The 10000-nt window shown below is 44.8% G+C and overlaps 2 protein-coding genes across 7 annotated transcripts in view; one reads left to right on the top strand and one right to left on the bottom strand.

Moving 5' to 3' along the window:
• Nucleotides 1-5601, bottom strand: part of LOC143289720 (uncharacterized) — a 28001-nt gene extending 22400 nt beyond the window's left edge. For 2 of the 3 annotated variants that reach the window (XM_076598789.1, XM_076598790.1), the window contains exons 1-5: nt 5480-5601; nt 4550-4752; nt 3827-4014; nt 2520-2645; nt 1364-1484 (exon numbers count right to left, since the gene is read on the bottom strand). In XM_076598789.1, coding sequence (XP_076454904.1) covers nt 1364-1484; nt 2520-2645; nt 3827-4014; nt 4550-4752; nt 5480-5569 — 728 coding nt within the window. In that variant the 5' untranslated portion in view covers nt 5570-5601. Of the gene's footprint in view, nt 1-1363; nt 1485-1953; nt 2000-2519; nt 2646-3826; nt 4015-4549; nt 4753-5479 lie in introns of those variants that run through there. The other variant, XM_076598792.1, reaches the window with a different exon arrangement.
• Nucleotides 5602-5720: 119 nt separating this feature from the next.
• The window catches only part of LOC143289718 (tetratricopeptide repeat protein 16-like), a 39653-nt gene continuing 35373 nt past the window's right edge, over nt 5721-10000 (top strand). For all 4 annotated transcript variants that reach the window (XM_076598788.1, XM_076598787.1, XM_076598786.1 and 1 more), the window contains exons 1-4: nt 5721-5837; nt 6408-6669; nt 8556-8689; nt 9586-9706. In XM_076598788.1, coding sequence (XP_076454903.1) covers nt 6477-6669; nt 8556-8689; nt 9586-9706 — 448 coding nt within the window. In that variant the 5' untranslated portion in view covers nt 5721-5837; nt 6408-6476. The remainder of the gene's footprint in view (nt 5838-6407; nt 6670-8555; nt 8690-9585; nt 9707-10000) is intronic.

The following is a 10000-nucleotide window of genomic DNA, read 5'->3' as shown; positions in this document are numbered from 1 at the left end:
TCATTACCTGCTGACCCTTCAGAATCAACACTGACACACACAGTGAAACCTGATTACTGTATTACCTGCTGACCCCACTGTTAGTTCCCTTCAGAATCAACACTGACACACACAGTGAAACCTGATTACTGTATTACCTGCTGACCCTTCAGAATCAACACTGACACACACAGTGAAACCTGATTACTGTATTACCTGCTGACCCTTCAGAATCAACACTGACACACACAGTGAAACCTGATTACTGTATTACCTGCTGACCCTTCAGAATCAACACTGACACACACAGTGAAACCTGATTACTGTATTACCTGCTAACCCTTCAGAATCAACACTGACACACACAGTGAAACCTGATTACTGTATTACCTGCTGACCCTTCAGAATCAACACTGACACACACAGTGAAACCTGATTACTTTATTACCTGCTGACCCAACTATTAGTTCCCTTCAGAATCAACACTTACTCTGGACTGTTCAACATTATATTGGACACTCAAAACATTCAAGACTTAAAATATGCACTATGAAATATTTTCTGCAGCGATAAAGAAAACTCAATGAATGGCCCTGGGTTCTCTCTCTCTCTCTCTCTCTCTGTCTCTCTCTCTGTCTCTCTCTCTGTCTCTGTCTCTTTCTCTTCTAATACCTTACGCTTTAGGTGATGTTCATTTTCCAAGGAATTATTATTATTGTTGTTGTTATCATAATCATTATTATTATCATTATTATTGTAACTATTTAAAACGGTCATACACGTAAAAAGCCCACTCATGTATATACGAGTAAACGTGGGAGTTGAAGCCCACAAACGCAGAAGAAGAAGAAGAAATTGTAACTATCATTATTGTTGTTGTTGTTGTTGTTGCTGCTGTTGTCAGTGGTGGAGGTAGCTGTGGTTGTATTTTTGTTAGTTTTGTTTCAGTGTATTATCTCCATTGAGTTCATTGATCGTTTGTGACACGTAAAAGAGCAAAATATAAGCTCAGGCTTTGCTGTTGCTCAAGTTTTTCTTTTTCATTATTGAACGCTGTAGTTTGTCTTTTTCTTGATGTCTGATGGAGTCTGGATGCACAGCACTTCCTACAGGTGGTGCAAGGGAAAACGTTTCCAGAAGTTGAGCCCTGCTTCCTTCGCTCATGCTTCTCCTTAATAGCCAGCATTCTCTTGTTTTCAAACGTCTTAATGCCGCTAGAGCACAGCATCCTCCAGCGACAGCGGTCAAGGGCATCAGTTTCCCAGGAAGTAATGTCTATGTCACAGGCTTCTTGATATAAAAAATGTTTAAACTACACACACACACACACACACACACACACACACACACACACACACACAGAGTTGAAAAGAGAGTTCCTGACCTGCAGAGCTGTGAGCGGTGGTCATGCATGTTGTTGGGGTCGGGCTCCGGAGAAGTGTTGGGGGGAGGGGGAGGTTGAACCTGACAATTCTGCTGCTCCCTGTTGGCCGACTGAACGGAGTCTGTCACAACAACACCAATGATAATGACAATGATAATGACAATGATAATGATAACGATGCACATTGCCACTCCCACCTCCCAGACAAAGACCTCGTAGCATTTACATACCTGCACTTACATTCAAGTATGACATCCCAACAACAAATATGTGCAAACAGAAACACTTATGAACATGTGCACGCATGCACATACACAGATCTACTTTCTCTTTTCTTTTTCTCTCTCTTTTTTTCTTTCTTTTTTCAGATGTTTATATATATACACACACACATATATATGTACATATCTATTAATCTGTCTTTTATAAAGTAGTTGCTGCTTATACAATGTACCATCTTGAAATAAAATTTTGACTTGACCTTTTGACCTAACAAACCCCGCCCCCTGCCCCCCTCACCCCCACCCCCACCCCCCCCACCCCCCCCCCCCCCACACACACACACCCACCACACACCCACACCCACTCACTGATGGTGACATCCATGGAGGGATCACACAGTCCAGCAGGTGGCCCCGCCCATCCCCCCCCCCCACACACACACACACTCACTGATGGTGACATCCATGGAGGGATCACACAGTCCAGCAGGTGGCCCCGCCCAGCCCCCCCCCCCCACACACACACACTCACTGATGGTGACATCCATGGAGGGATCACACAGTCCAGCAGGTGGCCCCGCCCAGCCCCCCCCCCCCCCACACACACACACACACACTCACTGATGGTGACATCCATGGAGGGATCACACAGTCCAGCAGGTGGCCCCGCCCAGCCCCCCCCACACACCCACACACACACACCCACCACACCCACTCACTGATGGTGACATCCATGGAGGGATCACACAGTCCAGCAGGTGGCCCCGCCCAGCCCCCCCCACACACCCACACACACACACCCACCACACCCCCACACCCACTCACTGATGGTGACATCCATGGAGGGATCACACAGTCCAGCAGGTGGCCCCGCCCAGCCCCCCCCACACACACACCCACCCACACACACCCACCACACCCCCACACACACTCACTGATGGTGACATCCATGGAGGGATCACACAGTCCAGCAGGTGGCCCCGCCCAGCCCATGCAGCCACCAGCAGAGGGCGCTCTGGGAATCCCGTATCGGTCCGAGGGATCGAACTTGTGCCCCTTGACTGACAGTGCCAGGAACACACGCTGTCACCAGTTCCACCCTCCAATCTCTGCACTCAGCTCTGTCAAGTCTGGCCTTAAAACCTATTTCCCTGTTCCTCTTCACGCTCTACACGTTCTCTCGGTCTCTTCACATTTATAGCCAACACTCTGCTTACATCACAGACTGACATAAGCTAACAGATGGGCCAACAGCAAAGTGACAGCTGTATTATCAATGGTTTCTCCATTGCAGTAGGAAGTCATTTACTGCTTAGTCTTTTTGTGAAGGCCTGTGACTCTCAAGCTAGGAGGCAAAACTGCACTGGCTCTTAGTGCTGCAGCACTGGGGGCTTGTTGGCCTTTGGGAACTATCCCAACACCAACAGTCCTAAAACCCTCTAGGCCGAAAGAGTGGGGATGTAACTTGGGCAAGACACTCTCCACAATAATCAAATTCTAACCCAGATAGTCAGGACAGCAGATGCCTCCTTTGCTGTTCTGATGCTCACAGATGGACACGAATGACTATCATACATTGACAAGTATTTTCAAGTTTTGTCTTTCTATCCCTCTGGATCAAAGTTATGCATGCATGTGAATGACTGCTGTCAACACACTTTGATCTGTCTCTGGACAAGATTAAGTCCTATACTATCATTATCATTATCATTGTTGTCCTTATTATCATCATTATCATAAATATAATCATCATCATTATCATATTTATTGTTGTTGTTGTTAAATCAGTATCATCAGAGGCTCATAGGCAATAACCAAATTGTCATCCTCATCACTTTTAGGGGTTTGTCTTAAAATTCTGTGGCCTTTTTCTCTTTTTGTTTGAGAAGTGGTTTTTTCTAACAATAATAAATACATAAATACATATATCCATGTCTGAAAAGTACAAAGACCACTATACAAAAAAAATCTACTTAAGCATGAACACATATGCATTATAATATGCATATTTACAAACGTGCATGCCCGCAAACATACATGCAAGCCCGCAAAAATGCAGACATACATACCTTTCTACATTCAAACAGGTATATATATATATATAGAGAGAGAGAGAGAGAAACAGACAAACATGGAGCTACAGACAGACAGACAAAAGGTGCTCCTCAAAACTTGTAAACTTATTCACACCTCCCCTCTCCCCATCACACACACACACACACACACACAGCAGTAAACTGACCCCCAAATGTGGAGGCATTCTTCTTTTTTCCTGGCGGACACAGTGGGTCTTTAGCGGACTGAGGTCGGACTTTTCTGTTCTGAGGGACTTTGCTGATGGACCCAGTCTTGGCGCTGGAGGGACGGCTGGGTCGAGTCCCGGCCTGTGCCGCTTGTTTGAGGAGCTCTGGAATAGATGTCTGGCTTCCCCTGTGTGGACAGACAAAAAGTAGCTCTGTGTGTAAAATGTACAGGCAATGTTACATGCCATCCTCACCTGTTATCGTGAACATACATACATCCCTGAAAATGGAGTGTGGCTGCCTACATGGCGGGTAAAAACGGTCATACATGTAAAAGCCCACTTGTGTACATACAGGTGAACGTGGGAGTTGCAACCCACGAATGAAGAAGAAGAAGAAGAGATACATACAACCTGTCAAGGATTAATGCAGCCCATGAATCAAAGAACGCCAAACTCAAAGTAAAATCGCGTTCACTTAAAGATTGACAATGATTAATTTTAATAAACTCAACAAACTGAATAATTATTGGTATGAAGAAAATTAAATAATGAAGTCCACTTTGTCATTTTGTTAAGTTGTCTATTTGGGTGTCTGCTCACATATTTATTTATTTGTCTGTTATTGTTCACTTGCTATTTCAGGGTACTAAGATGGAAGAGGTCTTTCCAGCCATAACATCTGACCAAGGGAAAATGTCAACACAATAAATCCACACTGACCATGCTGCTTTTTGATAGGAAACTGTGGACAATGGTGGCTCTGTCTGCAGTTCTGACAACAGGTTGGTGACAGGAAGTGGTGTTGTTTTGCCCCTCCCTGTCTGAAGATCACGAGGATCTCGAAGGCCCAGGTTGTACACTGTGGCCACTGGTTTCACTTTGTCCAGTCGCGCCAGCGACACATTGGCTGGCTTGAACCAGTCCTGAAAACGAAGCACAAGATACATGTGTATGAAAAAACACATAAGTACAGACACACACACACACACACACACACACACACCTAGCACCTGTTAAGGGCAGTTGTTGCAGAACTGAGTTTAACAACCTACTGGCTCAAGCCCTTAAAGTAAGGTTGTTCAGGGCATGTGTCTGGTTCGACAGTACTCATTGTGTTGTTCATGCAATGACAAATATAATGCAACATATTGTAGTGTAGACTCTGTTTCAGGGCGGGGACTGGATGAAAAAAAAGTGTGCCTGTGCTTATCTATCATCCTCAAAAATAAAGAAATTTGTCTTGTACCCACTGCAACATCCTTTACACCACACCTCCTTCTTTACACCAACTCTTCTCCTTAACAATAAAGTCGATAAAGGCAAGTAAGGTATTGTGAGGGAGGGGGGGGGGGGGGGGGGCGGGGGCGGGGGTAGATTCTTGTGCATGACAAAATTGAAGGTGTTAACTGTGTTCCTATGCTGGAACATACAACAACAAAAAAACGTCTCCGTGTGATGGTGACATTGCCTCTTAGTCACAAAAAGGTGCTTCTTCTTTTGGATTCTTTTTCTTTTGGAGCAGGCAGCCAACGTCATCTTGTTGACAAAGCTACTGGGCAAACACATCCAAACACGAATTTGTCAAGAGTTATGGTTCGAAATAAGAACGATTCTAAAAAAAATTAAGAATGTGTCGTCAATACAAAATACCTTTTTAGCAATACCAGGAGTTTCGTCATAATCTTCTATGAAATCTTCTTCACTGTCCAGATCAGTGTACGCTGAAAACTGACTATTCATGTTGACAAACTTAACAGACGTTTAGAGCGGCGCCATGACAGTGTACATCAGAAACTGGAGTAAAATGGGAAATAGCGTGTGATTGGATAGAACGACGTTAGTGATCTTAATTTGTCCAATCACATTGGACTTAACAGATGGACTGTTGATGGTGGGCGGAAGTCCAAAGAGCGTCGACGCGCTTTCCATGGAAATATGACTTTGAAACAACATGGCGTCGTCTATGAAATGATTACCAGTAGTAGTATGACATAAGGAAGGTTTCAAGGTATGGTAACTTGTGTAATTGACATCTGTTTGACCATTGGCATTAGTTTACTGATTTCAGTTCGAGCCTCACGACTTAGGTATGTTTATAATGATTTCTGCATTGGGAAAGAGACCGAAAGAGGCTGAAAATGAAATCATTGCAAAGTTGGAATCATGGTGACAGTTTATTCAACTCTACGTTTTAAGTTTTCTTATCTGCATCTGGTGGACATTCTTATGCCATGATAGGAGACATGTTGAATTTAACAGAGCAGCATTTGACTTTTGTGTGTTGTTTTGAGGGTTAATTGTGAGGGGTAGGAATGGTTTGTGTGGCTTTGATTTTGGTGTCAAAATAACAAGGTGTGTGTGTGTGTGTTCAAGGAAGGGGTGGGGAGGGATGAGGGGGGTACATGTGTGTGTGTGTGTGTGTGTGTGTGTGTGTGTGTGTGTGTTATGTATATTTGTATATAAATGTGTTTTTGTGTTAAAACATCTGTTTTTTCCCTCTGTGTGTGCGCATGTATGTTTTTATAGATGCTTTTTTTTTCTTTTCTTTTTTTTTTTACACAAATTCATCTGTTTTCAGGCATAAACCATGAGAGCACCTTCCAGTCAACCCAGTTTCTTCTAACACAGACTCAGACACTGAGACAGTATGACATCTGAAAAGTCTGGAAGCTCTCGGGAAGGCCCGATGGATTCTTCCAGGGAGGCAGCCCAGATTTCTGCAGGGGGAGACAGGGAAGGGTTTGTTTCGTCCGAGCCGCGACGGTTATCAACACAGCGTTCGCTGACCACTGACACACTGGAGATGTCTGAGGACAGCTTTGCCATGGGGGACACCAGTGGTCAGTGCCCTCTTGGGTTCAGGATACTTCTGTCTATATATGTTGTTTATTTTATTTACCATGTGCTTTGTTTTGACTGTTAAATAAACAAAGAACAATCGTGCATGCAGACTGAAGTACCATAGTGAATTAAACAGCAAAGATACAATAGAGTAGAACAATTTCAACAGATAATTAATGGAAATATAAAATTTTGGTTTTGAGAATAATTGTTTTTGAACTTTTCGAAAGAATGGCTGAATCAGACATGATCTATAGCAGGAGCTTTTTTTTTCTTTCTTTTTTTTTTCTTTTTTTAAAGAAACAGCCTGAATTTCACAGGCAGTGTTATCCTCACCAAATGATTGTGCAATGTGACCAATGAATCGGTGTCTCTAGCACTGGGTTGGTTCTGCATTGATCATACCATCTCTCTGTGGAAATGATGTAGCACTGATTGATTGTGCACTAATTGTGATTGATTGATTGATTTTGTGAAACTTGTCTCAGGAATTATTGGTTCCATCTGCTGGCTGTTTGAGTGATATGTTTCTCAATGTGTAAACATTTGAAAATATAAGCAAAATCCCCCAAAATGTGGTGTTTGACACACTGTGTGATCTGGAATCATAAATATCAAAATAGTTGTAAGTATCTGAAACTTTCTCAGGATAGAATGCAGATGATATGTAGTTGGGCCTAACAGCCGAATAGTTAAATCATTGGACTTTCAATCCAAGGGTCCTGTGTTCAAGTCACAGTCATGGCACACTGAGACATACTAGGGAAGGTGAGAGTTCCAGTCCACGAACATAGAAGAAGAAACAGAAGATGGTGTGGAGGAGGAGGAGGAGCCAGCATTCCTGGAGTTCCCTCATGCTGGAACCTGGAAGGAGGAGCTGGCAGAGTGGTTAAGACTCTCATCTGACTTCTTCTTCTTCTGCGTTCACTCGTATGCACACGAGTGGGCTTTTACGTGTATGACCGTTTTTACCCCACCATGTAGGCAGCCAGGTGTGTGCATGCTGGGTATGTTCTTGTTTCCATAACCCACCAAACGCTGACATGGATTACAGGATCTTTAACGTGCGTATTTGATCTTCTGCTTGCATATACACACGAAGGGGGTTCAGGCACTAGCAGGTCTGCACATATGTTGACCTGGGAGATTGTAAAAATCTCCACCCTTTACCCACCAGGCGCCGTCACCGTGATTCGAACCCGGGACCCTCAGATTGACAGTCCAACGCTTTAACCACTCGGCTATTGCGCCCGTCTACTCTCATCTGACAGTACAGAGACTCCACGAGGGTCTGGGTTTGAACCCTGCTCTGGCCCTTTGTGACAAGTCTGACCGGAAAATCAAACTGAGTGTCCAGCCATTAGGATGAGATGACAAACTGAGCGTCCAGCCATTAGGATGAGATGACAAACTGAGCGTCCAGCCATTAGGATGAGATGACAAACTGAGTGTCCAGTCATTAGGATGAGATGACAAACTGAAGTGTGCAGCACGCACTTGGCGCACTGGAGAGAACCCATGGCAACGAGAGTGTTGTCCTCTGGCAACATTCTGCAGAAGAAACCCTCTCTGATAGGTACACACATATACAGGCACGCGCTGAAGGCCTCACTAAGTGCACTTGGTTATGCTGCACACAAATATATACTAATATAGGCACGCGCTGAAGGCTTGACTGAGTGCACTTGGTTATGCTGCACACAAATATATACTAATATAGGCACGCACTCAAGGCCTGACTAAGCGTGTTGGGTTATGCTGATGGTCAGTAGATGTGGTGTGGCATGTACGTGTTCGTCCAAACGCACTGACGCCTCGTTGAGAACTGGAAAGTCAAAGTGGGATGTGTGTGGGAGATGAGGCAGGCAGCAGTGTCTGTGGGCAGGTGACAACCCGTTCCAGCTGGAGGTGACAGAGTATCACCAGGACCCCAAGCTGGTCAACATCCATCAGTTCTTCCCTGCCCTCGACCACAACTTCACTCGGGCTGTGTCCGGACGTCTGGGGGAGGAGAGACAGGTAGGGGTGTGTGTGTGTGTGTGTGTGTGTGTCTGTGTGGGTGTGTGTGTGAGTGTGTGTGTGTGGGTGTGTATGGGTGTGTGTGTCCGTGTGTGTGGTGACTGTGTGTGTGTATGTGTGTGTATGTGTGTGTGTGTGTGGTGAGTGTGTGTGTGTCTGTGTGTTTGTGTGTATGTCTGTGTGTGTATGTGTATGTGTGTGTGGGTGCGTGTGTGTGTTAAGAATGTGTGTGTGTGTGTGTGTTGAGAGAGAGAGAGTGTGAGAATGCGTGTGTGAGTGGGTGTGTGTGTGTATGTGATAGATTGTGTGTATGTGTGTGTGAGTGTGTGTATGTGTGTGTGTGTGCGTGTGTGTGGTGAGTGTGTGTGTGTGTGTGTGTTGAGAGAGAGAGTGTGAGGATGCGTGTGTGAGTGGGTGTGGGTGTATGTGATAGATTGTGTGTGTGTGTGTGTGTGTGTGTGTGTGTGTGTGTGTAAATGTGTGTGTGGGTGGTGAAAGAGAGAGGGAGGGAGTGAGTGAGAGAGAGAGAGAGTGTATGTGTGTCTTACATGTGTGCAGTTCTTTTTTGTTGTTGTTTTTATTTTTGTTGCTGTTTTATATAGTTACATTCCTTTGGAAGCACATTTGAAAATACCTCGAGGAAAGGAGGGGGGGGGTAAGGAGGGGGGCAGTAACTGGGCAAATTCTGTTGTTCTTTTTTTTTTTTCCAATTTTTGCAGTATCTGTAAACCTTGCTGTCCCAGTTTTGGGTTTTATTGTGTGGTTATCTCTGTGAGTTATGTTCCCATGGTAACATCCATGTGTGGAAGTGACACAGTTCTGTGTGGCAACCTCAATGTCTGGAAGTGGAACAGTCCAGCGGTCACCAGCAACACGTGTTCTGGTCTGTGTTTCAGGCACTGAGGGCCATCGCTGAAGAGGACGGCCACTCTGTGGTGACCAACGACGACTCTGCTTTCAGTCGGGACGACTCGGACAGTCAGTGTGTCCACCCCGACCAGACTGACGGCAGCAAAGGTGAGTGTTGGAACCTGAACAGCATGTTGCAAAGACTTGCTGCAGGGCTGGAAATTGCTGAAGAACTTTTCAGCTGTCTTTGGAGACAAGTAGATACAAAAACAAAAATCTGCTTGTTCTACTCGCCATCCCTAAGTAAAGGGACAGTTGATGAAAGTATCCACCAGTAGTGCAGTGACAAGTTAGCAACGTGATTCATTATATCAGTAGTCTGCAGTGACAAGTTAGCAATGTGATTCATTATATCAGAAGTCTGCAGTGACAAGTTAGCAACGTGATTCATTATATCAGAAG

This window comes from Babylonia areolata, chromosome 14 (genome assembly GCF_041734735.1).
Source record: "Babylonia areolata isolate BAREFJ2019XMU chromosome 14, ASM4173473v1, whole genome shotgun sequence".
Taxonomy (NCBI): domain Eukaryota; kingdom Metazoa; phylum Mollusca; class Gastropoda; order Neogastropoda; family Buccinidae; genus Babylonia; species Babylonia areolata.
Note: the sequence above shows the minus strand (reverse complement) of the source record. Positions and strands in the feature narration are given on the sequence as shown.